Genomic DNA, 14,538 nt, shown 5'->3' with positions numbered 1-14,538 from the left:
TTAGATTAAGTACACAACGGTGGGTTGTAATGTCTGCTACAGTGTACTTACTATATGCCAAGCACACGGGACCAATATTATACAGCATAGCATCATCCCAATCCCATCCATTGATGGCTAATATGATATATCCTTATTATATACCCAGCACATCTCACTGTATATTAGCCTACACATCATCAACATATAGTATAGCTTTGACTATATTGTGTTTTGGGTCATTGTCCTGGTGAAAAGCAAATGATAGTCCCACAAAGCGAAACCAGGTGGGGTGGCGTATCGCTGCAGAATGGTGTGGTAGCCATGCTGGTTAAGTGTGCCTTGAATTCTAAATAAATCACACAGTGTCACAAGCAAAGCCCCCCCCCCCCCCCCCCCCACCATCACACCTCCTCCTCCATGCTTCACAGTGGAAATCACAAATGCGAAGATCATCTGTTCACCTACTCTGCGTCTAACAAAGACACGGCGGTTCAAACCAAAAATCTCAAATTTGGACTCATCAGACCAAAGGACAGATTTCCACCAGTCTAATGTCCATTGCTTGTGTTTCTTGGCCTAAGCAAGTCTCTTCTTCTTAATGGGGCCTTTAGTAGTGGTTTCTTTGCAGCAATTCAACCATGAAGGCCTGATTCACGCATTCTCCTCTAAACAGTTGATGTTGAGATGTGTCTGTTACTTGAACTCTGTGAAGCATTCATTTGGGCTGCAATCTGAGGTGCAATTAAGAGTACATGAGTGTTAATGAGAATTGACAAAGACATTATTAAAATGATGGGATGATGCCACGAGCTCATGAAAATGTATAAAAAGATAGTTAATCTCATCGATCCATTATCCACTCCAAAAGACATTGGATACAGTCTCTCTGTTCTTGCCCCGAGCCGTTGTGGCCCAGGAGTGTTTCATTGGTAGGTTGATTGTAACATATAGTTGGAGAGTATAGACTGTGCTGCACTAAGTGCTCATGTAAATGTGACTGTCAGACACAGCTGAGTGTGAAGTCAGCTTGGCTCCATGTGCTCTGCTGCAGCCATCTGTTATCTGTTTCATAGTTGTCAGCTACAGAAATATTACAGCAGCCAAGAGCAACGCATGCACGCACGCACGCACACACACACACACACACACACACACACACACACACACACACACTTGTGATTTAGAAAAACAACATTGAAGGAGTAATTTGCGATTTTGTGATCAGTAATCAAGATTAGGAAACAGATAAACTCATGGCCGTGGCATAATATGTCTCTTTTCTTCTTTCAAAGTTCTTGACATTTTTCGGATTTACTGACCTTCATGTCTTAAAGTAATGATGGACTGTCGTTTCTCTTTGCTTATTTCCGCTGTTCTTGCCATAATTTGGACTTGGTCTTTTACCAAATAGGGCTATCTGATTGGATCAAACGTATTAAGAAGGAAAGACATTCCACAAATGAACTTTTACCAAGGTACACCTGTTAATTTAAATGCATTCCAGGTGACTACCTCATGAAGCTAGGTGAGATAATGCCAAGAGTATGCAAAGCTGTCAGCAAGGCAGGGTGGTTACTTTGAATAATCTGAAATATAAAGTATATCTTGAAAGGTTTAACACTTTTTTGGTTACTTTATGATTCCATTTGTTTTACTTCATTGTTTTGATGTCTTCACTATTATTCTACAATGTAGAAAATAGTAAAAATAAAGAAAAACTCTTGAATGAGTAGGTGTGTCCTAACTGTCGACTGATATTGTCCATATACTGTAAATCAAATGTTATTAGTCACATGCGCCGAATACAACTGGTGTAGACCTTACAGTGAAATGCTTACTTACAAGCACCTAACCAGCAATACAGTTTAAAAAATTCAGATAAGAATAGGACATTTTAACCTTTATTTAACTAGGCAAGTCAGTTAAGAACAAATTCTTATTTTCAATCACAGCCTAGGAACAGTGTTGTTCAGGGGCAGAACGACAGATTTTTACCTTGTAAGCTCGGGGATTCGATCTCGCAACCTTTTGGTTACTAGTCCAACGCTCTAACCACTAGTAACAACGTAATATTTTATTAAAGAGAAACAGTAAAATATCAATAGCGAGACTATATACAGGAGATTGCATCATCTGTGGATCTGTTGGGGTGGTATGCAAATAGGAGTGGGTCTAGGGTTTCTGGGATAAAGAATTTCATGGCTACAGATGTGAGTGCTACGGGTCGGTAGTCATTTAGGCAGGTTACCTTAGTGTTCTTGGGCACAGGCACTATGGTGGTCTGCTTAAAACATGTTGGTATTACAGACTCGGAGAGGGAGAGGTTGAAAATGTCAGTGAAGACACTTGCCAGTTGGTTAGCACATGCTTGCAGTACACGTCCTGGTAATCCGTCTGGCCCTGCGGCCTTGTGAATGTTGACCTGTTTAAAGGTCTTACTCACATCGGCTGCGGAGAGCGTGATCACACAGTCTTCTGGAACAGCTGGTGCTCTCATGCATGTTTCAGTGTTTTTTGCCTCGAAGCGAGCATAGAGCTAGTTTAGCTCGTCTGGTAGGCTCGTGTCACTGGGCAGCTCTTGGTTGTGCTTCTCTTTGGAGTCTGTAATGGTTTGCAAGTCCTGCCACATGTGATGAGCGTCAGAGCTAGTGTAGTATGATTCGATGTTAGTCCTTTATTGATGCTTTGCCTGTTTGATGGTTCGTCGGAGGGTATAGAGAGATTTCTTATATGCTTCTGGGTTAGAGTCCCGCTCCTTGATAGCGGCAGCTCTAGCCTTTAGCTCAGTGCGAATGTTGCCAGTAATCCATGGCGTGCGGTCACTGTGGGGACGACTACATTGATGCACTTATTGATGAAGCCAATGACTGATGTGGTGTACTCCTCAATGCCATTTGAGGAATCCCGGAACATATTCCAGTCTGTGCTTGCAAAACGGTCCTGTAGCTTAGCATCTGCTTCATCTAACCACTTTTTTATTGATCTAGTCACTGGTGCTTCCTGCATTCATTTTTGCTTGTAAGCAGGAATCAGGAGGATAGAATTATGGTCAGATTGCCAAATGAAGGGCGAGGGAGAGCTTTGTATGCGTCTCTGTGTGGAGTTAAGGTGGTCCAGAGTTTTTTTCCCTCTGGTTGCACATTTAACATGCTGATAGAAATTTGGTAAAAACGAATTTAAGATTTCCTGCATTAAAGTTCCTGGCTACTAGGAACGCCACCTCTGGGTGAGCATTTTCTTGTTTGGTTATGGCGGAATACAGCTCATTCAATGCTGTCTTAGTGCCAGCCTCAGTCTGTGGTGATATGCAAACAGCTACGAAAAATACATATGAAAAATCTCTAGGTAGATAGTGTGGTCTACAGCTTATCATGAGATACTCTACCTCAGGTGAGCAATAGTTTGAGACTTCCTTAGATATCGTGCACCAGTTGTTATTTACAAAAATACATAGGTAGAGAAAGGAACATTTAATTACCTGGCAACAGCTCTGGTGGACTTGCCTGCAGTCAACATGCCACTTGTACACTAACACAAAACTTGAGACATCTGTGGCATTGTGTTGTGTGACAAAACTGCACATTTTAGTTTGGCCTTTTGTTGTCCCCAGCACAAGGTTCACCTGTGTAATGATCGTGCTGTTTAATAATCACTGTATATATATATATATATATATATAGAGAGAGAGAGAGAGAGAGAGAGAGAGAGAGAGATTTGACTGAATTACAGTTCACATAAGGAAATCTGTCAACTCAAATAATTTAATTAGGCCCTAATCTATGGATTTCACATGACTGGGGAATAGATATGCATCTGTTGGTAGAGATACCTTTAAAAAAAAGTTGGAGTGTGGATAGGAACTAGTCATTTTCTGGTATGATCATCATTTGCCTCATGATCAATTTGATAAATTTGTTGATTGTGGCCTGTGGAATGTTGTCCCACTCCTCTTCAATGGCTGTGCGAAGTTGCTGGATATTGGTGGGAATTGGAACACGCTGTCGTACATGTCTATCCAGAGCATCTCAAACATGCTCAATGGGTGACCTGTCTGGTGAGTATGCAGGCCATGGAAAAACTGGGACATTTTCAGTCTCCAGGAATTGTGTACAGATCCTTGAGACATGGGACTGTGCATAATTATTCTGAAACATGAGGTGATGGTGGCGAATGAATGTCACGACAGTGGTTCTCAGGATCTCGTCACGGTATCTCTGTGAAATTGCAATTGTGTTCGTTGTCCGTAGCTTATACCTGCCCATAACATAAACCCACTGCCACAATGGGGTGTTCTGTCCCCAACGTTGACATCAGAAAACTGCTCACCCTACACAACACCATACACACTGTCTGCCATCTGCCAGGTAAAGTTAAAAATGGGATTTATACATGAAGAGCACACTTCTCCAGCGTTCCACTGAGTCACTTACAACGCCAAACTGCAGTCAGGTGAAAACCCTGGTGACGATGATGAGCACACAGATGAGCTTTCCTGAGATGGTTTCTGACAGTTCGTGCAGATATTCTTCGGTTGTGCAAACGCAGTTTCATCAGCTGTCCGGTTGGCTGGTCTCAAACGATCCCGCAGGTGAAGAAGCCGGATGTGGATGTCCTGGGCTGGCGTGATTACACATGGTCTGCGGTTGTGAGGCCGGTTGGATGTGCTGTCAAATTCTCTAAAACGATGTTGGAGGTGGCTTATGGTAGAGAAATGAACATTTAATTACCTGGCAACAGCTCGGATGGACATGCCTGCAGTCAGCATGCCACTTGCACACTAACTCAAAACTTGAGACATCTGTGGCATTGTGTTGTGTGACAAAACTGCACATTTTAGTCTGGCCTTTTATTGTCCCCAGCACGAGGTTCACCTGTGTACTGATCATGCTGTTTAATCAGCTTCTTGATATGCCACACCTGCCAGGTGGATGGAGTATCTTGTCAAAAGAAAAATTATTAATAAACAGGGATGAAAACAAATGTGTGCACAACATTTGAGAGAAACAATGTTTTTGTTCATATGGAACATTCCTGGGATATTTTATTTCAGCTCGTGAAACATGGGACCAACACTTTACATGTTGTGTTCATATTTTTGTTCAGTGTGTATATATATTTATACATATCTTTGGTTGTTGCTCAATCTGATTGGGTGGGCCTGGCTCTCCAATGGGTGGCAACGCCCTGGTTCTGGGTTAACTGAGATTAACATCTCAGTAACGGGTGTAATAAACCCAAGTACTAACAAGTTGGATTAGATTGGAAAAAAGTATGTTATTTATGTTTGTGTAGTATACGATTAATCAACCAGTCAATGTACAAACAACACAGTTATTGAAGCAAACAATTCTGAAAATCAACCTGCAATAGAGCACCCTGGGAAATGTGATAACGATGAGTGTGATTTTCAGTGGTTTTGAGCAAACATACATTTGTAATTTACTCAACAAGCTTGTTGAAATTCAGCTAAAACAAACCTCAACACTAGCTCAAATTAATTTCCTTTTGAAGTCCACTCAACTCACAGACATTAAGCAATTGGTTAGGTTGGCATTTTCTTTGTGTAGATGCGGTGCCTTGGTTGCAATATGTCCCCAAATGAATAGTGAAAAGGTTTAATGTAAGGGCCATCACAGATGGGCAATATGTGACAAAAAAGCAGACAATTTACACAAACATAATTACAGTAGTAAAAAATAGGAATTATTGTTGTGCTAATACCAGCTGCTTTGGCATGCACATGGAGCATCACTCCAACCAATTCAATATTTGACCCCAAATATAACAACTACTACCACTACTATAACAACCACTACTCGATATTCTGTAATTCTTCTACCCTTCAGTGGTGTATTATCAAAATATTATCCCGGTACTGACGACTTCCATTCTACCAAGCAAATCTCTCCATCTCTACCCTTTCTCCAATGATATAGGAGATGAAGGAAAACATGCTTTAATAACCCGCCTAGTTCATCCACTATCCTCGTCTTCCAAAGTGCTGGAGATCAGCCTGGAAGTTGTAGTCTGGACAGACCTTCTGTGCCAGTCTGTAGTCGGCGCTGAGAAAAAAGATGAATACACAGATGACCTTGAAGGGCTTGGCACAGATCCAAGCGGCGTGAGACTGGGTGTGTTCTGAGTAGCAGGTCTGGGAGGGATCGTAGAGGCATGGCTTTGTTTTCTTGGCTCTGTTGGTCCTCTGGTACTCCACCACGCAGTTGAGGGCATTCATCTCCTGCCGGTGCTCATTGGGGGTGGACTGCGGCTGACTCTGGAAGTGGAGTTTCGGGCGTCCCACATCCTCCCATTCCACGGCTTTGGAGGGAGGAACGATGCTCACTGAGATATTCCCCAGACGGGACGAGTTGTGGCGGAAGTACACACTGAAGGTGCCGTTGATGTGGTCCACTATCTTACCTGTCACCAGAAGGCTGAACTTGATGGTTTTGATGTTGAGGTAGAAGTTGCCCCACCCAAAGGTCTTCTTGACCTTGATAGGTGTTTTTATGGGGGGCTTGGATTTGGAGCGAAACTGTGACTGATCCAAGGGGAGGGAGAGGTTCTGTGACCAGCCATATGGGCCCACAGAGCTATAGCTGGAGGCCTTAGGCTTGGTGGATACATCTTTGGAAAGGTGTTTGACTTTCAATGCAGCTCCAAGGTTTCCTTCTTTCCCCCTCCTTCCTGTTTCGTAGGTAAGGGGCTGTGAGGTGTTGTCAACATTTGGATCGAGGTTCAGATAGTCCAAGGTCTTCCCAGCATCCTCCTCCTGCACCTACGGACAGATGAATGAAGGATAAGTTTTGTATTTTTTTCAGTCCTATCTCTCTCTTTGTCTCTAATGAATTGCTGTCAATCTTCACATGCCTGTGGGCTTGATATGGATGTAACCTTGATAAAGTAAAGGTAGAAATCTATTGATCAGTTCCCACATGATCCTAAAACTACAATTAAGAGTACATGAGTGTTAATGAGGAATTGACAAAGACATTATTAAAATGATGGGATGATGCCACGAGCTCATGAAAATGTATAAAAAGATAGTTAATCTCATCGATCCATTATCCACTCCAAAAGACATTGGATACAGTCTCTCTGTTCTTGCCCCGAGCCGTTGTGGCCCAGGAGTGTTTCATTGGTAGGTTGATTGTAACATATAGTTGGAGAGTATAGACTGTGCTGCACTAAGTGCTCATGTAAATGTGACTGTCAGACACAGCTGAGTGTGAAGTCAGCTTGGCTCCATGTGCTCTGCTGCAGCCATCTGTTATCTGTTTCATAGTTGTCAGCTACAGAAAAACCCACACCCACACACACACACACACACACACACACACACACACACATTTGAGTTCTTGCCGATTTCGTGATCAGTGATCAAGATTAGGAACCAGATAAACTCATGGCCGTGGCATAATATGTCTCTTTTCTTCAAATTGGAACTGGCAACATTCCACCTCAATTATTTTCAGGCTTAAATAGAAAGGGAATGATGTTCCTCAATTATCTTTGGATGAATCATTATAATGACACTTATTGAGCTAGAAAGGGAACCACCTATTGACGTGTTCCATAAAAATACATAAATACTAATAAGCACATCAGTCATGAGGATTTTCTATCAATCCAATATTTCTGAGATTAAGTACACAACGGTGAGTTGTAAAGTCTGCTACAGCCAAGCCCACGGGACCAATATTATACAGCATAGCGTGCTCCCAATCCCATTCACTGATTGGTAATATGATATATCCTTACTATATACTCAGCACATCTGTATATAGAATGTTAGCTTACACATCATCAACGTATAGTATAGCTTTAACTACGTTTATTTTCTCTGCATGCCCTCTCATAACTACTCTCCTGTCTGTAATCCACTGTCAAACCAATGATCCATTACAGAACCCTCATCAGGCTAATGAACTCTGAGCCACTGCATTCATCTCCTCCACTAGCAGGGTGATAAGCCAGCCATGCTCCAGCTCTAATTGGGCACCACACTCTGACAGTCATGTCCAGTGGCTCTGTGTCCGGTTGTCTGTATGTCTGGCCGTGGCTGGGTTAGAATACAATCTGACATGGGAAACCTCAGCTCATGGTAATGGGGATGGCAGTGAAAGATGGTGCACGTGTTACACACGGCTCCATGGGCAATAATCATTAGTGTACTCACATGATCGTCATGTGTGAGAATGGTGCTGGGGGAAAGAAAATAGAGGCTGCTTTTGGTAAATGGATAGATCATCAAAATGTTGTTACGGCTCACTGTGGTTCATGCTGAGCCCCCCGAGGAAAACACTCAACCTGAGTTGCGCCATAACCGAGTTAGACCAACTCTCTAATGTGAACAATGAATGCACTGTATGTTTCTCCAGATTGTGTTTGCTGAGCAAATGATCAGTTTAACCCGGCGCAGCTGTCAACCCTCAGGATGATGTGTACTGTAACGACACATGGAGTTAATTTGCGACCGAAGAGGCCAATTAAATGATAACATTTCTAGTTATTATTGGTGCATGAATAAAAAAAAAGTGATTAATATAGCATTAATATGGAGACTATAGATTGCGTAAATTCCGTCTGTCTAATGATCCCAGTTCAATAAGAGTATGTGTTCTTCAATTTTTGATAGTATTATTTTAAATGAATACCTCATTCATCCAGTGCATTGATAACAAATCGTGAATTTGCTAAATGTGGGTAACAGTGTCTTTATTGCTATCATCAAGAGGATGAACTAATGCCGTTACGTAAGTGAACATCTTCAGACCTTACAACTGCATAGACACAAATAGCATTTGGAATTATTTATCAGTTTGAGGGAACCAGAGTCTTCTGGGGTATGTTGAATATAAGATCATAACTTAGATAAAGAGAAATTAACTTTGAGGAAGTTCTACACTGTAATGGAAAACTGTAAATTATACTGTCATTTTTTTTGTTGTTGTTGTATTTTCAACAGTAAAATACTCAAACGTTTTACTGCGTCATACTGAACATTATGGTGCATTGTGGGAAAATGTTGTCGGTAGGGAAAGATTGCTGTATTTCGAATGGTGCTGTAATTCCACCCCACAGTTTACAGTACCTTACCATGTTTTTGGAGGGCCAAAAACCTTTTGACCACTAGTAGTTGCATGGTTGTTGTTGTTTTTGGCTCAATAGCATATTTTGAGGCGTGCCTTGTAAAAGGCTCTCTTTGTTGCACCCATGAGTGAGAGTGCTGTACCAATTTAACTCCTATCTGGTTAAATTTAGTGATGGGCATTCTGGCTCTTTTCAGTAAGCCTGTTTGTTCAGCTGAGCTCACCAAAAAGAACTGGCTCTTTTGGCTCCCAAACGGGCTCTTTAAAAAAAACGTGTTTTGTATTTTTTCATCTCAAACAGTTTGCGATAGTTTGACTGTGATTGGTGTTAAAACAATTCTAATTAAGTTATTAAATGAAATCATACTCTACCTTAACCACAATGTATTTAAAAATGCATTGGTTTGTTATGAAAAATAATTATATTAAACATTTGCATTTAAAGTTAAGTAACCTTTTAATGTATATAAACCAAGTGCATATAAATCTAACCATTCAAAACGAATACAATCTGAAGAGCATAATAGAATATTGCACCATATCAAAGAAAAATAAGTAACAATGTGCAAAACTGCAGCATCCCACTTAAAACATTAAACTGCTCCCTCTTTTCTCTCTCTTCCTTATTGCCATGTTATAACCAGCAGCACACAGCAATGCTGACCATGTTTTTCTTTTATGAGAGATTTGCATTCAGAAATGCAAGCTGCCTCACTTTCGAGGGACTGGTGCGGTTTCTTCTCTCAGTAATTATTTGTCCCGTTTTCGAGAAAACCCTCTAAGGGAACGGATGTGGCCACTATGCAAAGTCTCCCTGTCATGACTTTAGTAAGAGGCCAGGTTCTTCCACATGCTCAGAGGATCTGCAGATCTTTGGCGGAAGGGCTCCTCCAAATAGGATCGGACCTCCATTATGGCATCTGCTGAGGGATTCCTTCGTGCTGCATCCCCAGTTGCTCTCTCGTAAAACGGCATCTACAGTGACCTGCTCAAAGGGTTCCAGGACTCTGCACACCTCCTCCACCACCTCCCATTCCTCTTGGGCCAGAGCATCAACAGGTGCATTGACAATGGCCAGGGTAGAGATGATGCCATCCTTTGACTCAAGAAACCACTTCAACATATAAAATGTTGAATTCCACCTTGTAGTGCAGTCTTGTTTAGGCCTCATCTGTCGTTGTGTAGACTAGGTTTTCAGCGCTCCTGTGGAAGTATTCTACAGCTGCTTTCACTTTGTCCACAGTGGGCTTCATCACCTTCAGAGCATCTCCTACAATCAGGTTGATTGTGTGGGCAAGACATCCATTTAAACATTTTCATGGCAAGATTTTTTGGGTTGTGTTAGCTACATTGTCGCTAACACAACAGACAACAGACTGAGTGGATACATCTCCCGTGTGGAGGTGCTGGCTCCACCACTATCACTAGCAGGCCCGCTAGTTTCTGGAAGGTCCGCTACAGCTAGCTTCACAGTTGGGTGCACAGTTTGCATATGCTGGTGTAAAGTTGTGTGTAGAACCAGCTTTATATGAGATTTTGTTTTGGCAAATTCTACACTGTGCTCTAATATTGTCTACATTATTAAAATGCATCCAAATGCTACTGTGCTTCTGACTCATTTTCCAGCTGTTGTTTTCACAGCTGTCCTTCCTCTCTCTCCTCGGCGGCTAAGTGTGTGACTGTGAATGAGTTGGCTCGGCCCTCCCTCACGCATCTTTGGTTCATTGGTTGACACTGCGTGTCTGATTGACAGGAACAACAGGTGAGGCTGTTAGTCTGAGCAGACAGTCAGAATGAATGTGTGCGCACTTGAGCCTATATTTATATTTAGGCCTATATTATTTTATTTCATTTTTCGTTCTTTGAATTAGTTAATTATATTAATTTAAATCTTTTGATTATTCATATCTTAATTTTTTAAATATTTTTATAAATAGATTCAGCTCTTCTGATATACAAGCCGGCTCCCAAAGTTCACCTACAAGAGCTGGCTCTTAGGTCGTTCGCGAACGAGTCGGCTCTATCACTAGTTATATTCCCCGTCAATTTAACATGTCTACAGTCGGGAGAGAGATTTGAGTGGCAGCATGTTTTAAACCTGTTTTTCCCAGTCCCCAGCACCAATCCTCCAGCCTCGGTCCCAGCATGACTTCCAGTCCTGGCCCCAACACCAGTACCAACCCAGGTTTTCCCGGTCCCAGCATGACTTCCAGTCCTGGCCCCAACACCAGTACCAACCCAGGTTTTCCCGGTCCCAGCCACATCCAGCAACAACCCTGTACACCGCACCCACCTAGCACAACTGCCACCTGCTTTCAGCAACTGCCAGCCCAGACCCCCCCCCCCCCCCCCCCAACAATAAGACACAGACACATTGAGGACTGAGTGACTGACAGACAGATTTTTTTCTGATTCCTTTTTGATTGATTGATTGATTGCTTTAGTTTTTCTGTTTTCGTTTGATTGGATGACCATTTGGTTTGCCTAATTTTAATTGGTTGCTTATTGTTGGAATTGTTTATTATTTAGGATTTGAAATTAATGATGGATTGAATTTGAACTTGAACATTTTAAACTGTATGAATAAAACATTTTTTTGTCTGTTATTCCCTGTAGACGCTGCCAGTTTGGAAGCCTTTAGAAATTCAAGTGATATAAAACACCAAATATTCATTAATATTCTATAATATTTGTAAACTTAACACTTTACCAAGCAGCCAGCCGGCTTGCACTAATCCCTTGTAAAATAAAATTCTGTGAAATACAAACTAAAATTGACAGTCTAATAGTCCATTTTACAGTTGTGTACTGTGTGTCATTACACAGTACATGCTTTGGCACCATATTTATATTACAGGAAGTGTACTGTAATATGAAATACAGAATTTCCTGCCACGAGCTGCCAGTAAGCTACTTTACAATTCATGGTAACCCCTTTACAGTGTACCCAAAGCCCTTATTCTATGTTATCACCATCAACATATCTCTGCATAGCATACAACTTCATAGCTATCAACCTCTACCATAGAGACAGAGAATGTCTTATCATTGATTTCCATCTGTAGCCTATGGCTTTGTGGTAGTGTGAGGACTGAAATGCTCCCTCTATGTTCAGCAGAATAATTATTCAGATAATCAATATGATCCTGTTGTTTTCTTGCCCCAGGGATGGATTTGTTATATAATGGGAATTTAATATTTTATTTATAGTTATGCTTTCCCTCTCCCTCTCAAATCCGCATCACAATCACAGATTTTTCTCTGCATGTGAACACACAAAATGAAGAAGGTATGATCAGGCACAAAGACGAAACACTTTTGAGAATTTACAAAAGCCACGTTTACTTAAACTCTCTGTATAGCATTTAGTAGCCGTTTATCTGAAGATGATTGCCAACCCTCATGTGAAAATAATGTCAAATACTGTAGCTTACCATTGGTAGAAGCCACAGACAGAAGATGGCAAGGCTGATGAATAGTATCCTCATCTCGTCCCTGAATGTCTTATGTCGAACAAATCTGGACACCGTGGCAATCAAAGTCTGGGAGCAATTCCCTTGGAAGAAAACTTAGAACACTTCAGACTGATTCAAAAGTCAGAAAATGTTGGTAGTGGCTTCAATGACACTCTGCCGTGAGGTCCATGGCTCTGTGAAAACAGGACGAACTGGGGGGGGGGGGGGGGGGGAGATAAAAAAAAAAAGTGTTTGAGAGATTCACCTTAGTGATGATATTGGACAGCCCCTGTGATTTCATTTGTGCTCTCCCTCGCACACCCTCTCTCTCTCTCTCTCTCTCTCTCTCTCTCTGTGTGTGTGTCATACATTCACACGTCTGTCTGCTTCTCATCATTTGTACAATGAGAGCAAATTAGAACAAATGTGTATATGTGCATCATTTCACTAACCACCTACCCTGCACAATTTGCATTGTAGCGGACTTTCTTTTGAATTTGACCATGGTAAATATAGACCATGGTCAAAGAATACACATTTTGAAGGCTACTGATATTCCATGTAGGCTATAGAACTGTAGACAGAATGTGAGACCATTGAAATCATAAAGACCCTCTCATCACACTGGTAATACATTCAAGAGAAAATCTGACAGAATGAAGAGTTGCTCTGCTACTGTCTATCTGTCACCAAACCTCCTGGCTCGTTAGAACTCATCCCCGGGGAGGTGACTTCTGCCCCTGGTTCTGCCACAGGGAAGCTGACACAATGATAAGAACGCTCTCCCAGTGGAATATAAAGACAGTAGGCATATAGTGCCAGTATGTGTGGATGTGATTTCTGTAGCCATTTTGGTTGCTGCTGACTATAGTCGTATGTGTGTGATGGTGTGTGGAAATAGCATGATGAGGCAGAGAGATCATTTAATATCTAAATTGCTCTCGTCTTTTTTTCTTTTTTTTTACCACGTGGTTAACGTTCAGGCTTTAAATGTATATGATAGTCTAAAAAGCTAGCCCCTACACTAGGGAGTTTAGAAAACTGTTTTTTACCTGTTAACCGTAACTTTTCATCTGGTGTAGTAGGCCAGTAAATAGACCAATTTATTTGCAACGTTTGTTTTTGCAAGATTTACAATGTGTTTTTAGATGAGAGAGCCAGGTCCTGGTCACGTGCATTTCACATGATAGCGACCTGCGTTTCATGGCTTCTCTACAGACATAGGAATTCTCCGGTTGGAACTTTATTGACGATTTATGATAACAACATCCTAAAGATTGATTCTATACTTAGTTTGACAGTCCCCAGCACCTGTAATATAACTTTTTGAAGTTTTCGGATGGACCTGCACGAGCGTTTGGATATATCTGGAGACAGATATGAAACAAACCAAATCATTATCAATTTCTATTGGTCCAATGAAGATTGATGCAGGGATCTACAGTTCAGAACCATCCTATTTGGACTACGAAGAAAAATTAGTGTGGAACTTTGGATATGGAACCAGTGTGCTTTACAGGTGTTGCCCTACCTTGCACAAAACAATTTTCCATTAGCAAGGAAGCTATGGCCGCTACTAAAGTAGTGATTAAAGATCTATGGGACATGGGTATAGTTGAAAATACACATTCTGCCTCCGATAGCCCAGTATGGACAGTGAAAAAATCAAGTGGTGACTGGCGAGTGACTGTGGACTACAGGAATGCAAATGAAGCCATCTCCAAGATCACTCCACTGGTGGCTGACACCTCAACCATTTTTTCCTCATTGTCACCTGCTCACTCTGTGTTCTCAGTCATTGATGTGGCTAATGGGTTCTGTCTGGTCTGTACCCTTACATCCAGAGGTCCGTCCATGCCTTGCTTTTTCTGAGGATGGTCAATGGTATCAGTGGACTAGGACTCCTATGGGCCTTCCTAATAGTCCTTAGATTTACCATCGGGCATTGCGGAGACATCTCCAAGTTCTCCCTCAGATGTCATCTGTTGTCATACAATATGTTGATGATA

At 41.7% G+C, this 14,538-nt stretch overlaps 1 protein-coding gene across 1 annotated transcript; it reads right to left on the bottom strand.

The window, feature by feature from the left end:
* Positions 1-4,991: 4,991 nt before the first annotated feature.
* LOC110531167 (neurexophilin-2-like) lies at positions 4,992-12,736 on the bottom strand. The gene is made up of 2 exons (XM_036987963.2): positions 12,509-12,736; positions 4,992-6,760 (listed from the first exon to the last, which is right to left on the bottom strand). The coding sequence occupies exons 1-2, from the start codon at positions 12,560-12,562 to the stop codon at positions 5,963-5,965; spliced, it is 852 nt and encodes a 283-aa protein (XP_036843858.2). The 5' UTR covers positions 12,563-12,736; the 3' UTR covers positions 4,992-5,962.
* Positions 12,737-14,538: the final 1,802 nt, after the last annotated feature.

Source organism: Oncorhynchus mykiss, chromosome 9 (genome assembly GCF_057628025.1).
Source record: "Oncorhynchus mykiss isolate SJ-2025 chromosome 9, ASM5762802v1, whole genome shotgun sequence".
Taxonomy (NCBI): domain Eukaryota; kingdom Metazoa; phylum Chordata; class Actinopteri; order Salmoniformes; family Salmonidae; genus Oncorhynchus; species Oncorhynchus mykiss.
The sequence above is the reverse complement of the archived record's forward strand: the minus strand, read 5'-3'. Positions and strand labels throughout refer to the sequence as shown.

Excerpts from the sequence above, each read along its gene's own strand:
- LOC110531167 (XM_036987963.2), bottom strand. The coding sequence starts at position 12,562 with ATGAGGATACTATTCATCAGCCTTGCCATCTTCTGTCTGTGGCTTCTA. Across the intron at positions 6,761-12,508 it reads GTCTGTGGCTTCTACCAATG|GTGCAGGAGGAGGATGCTGG; the intron begins GTAAGCTACAGT and ends ATCTGTCCGTAG.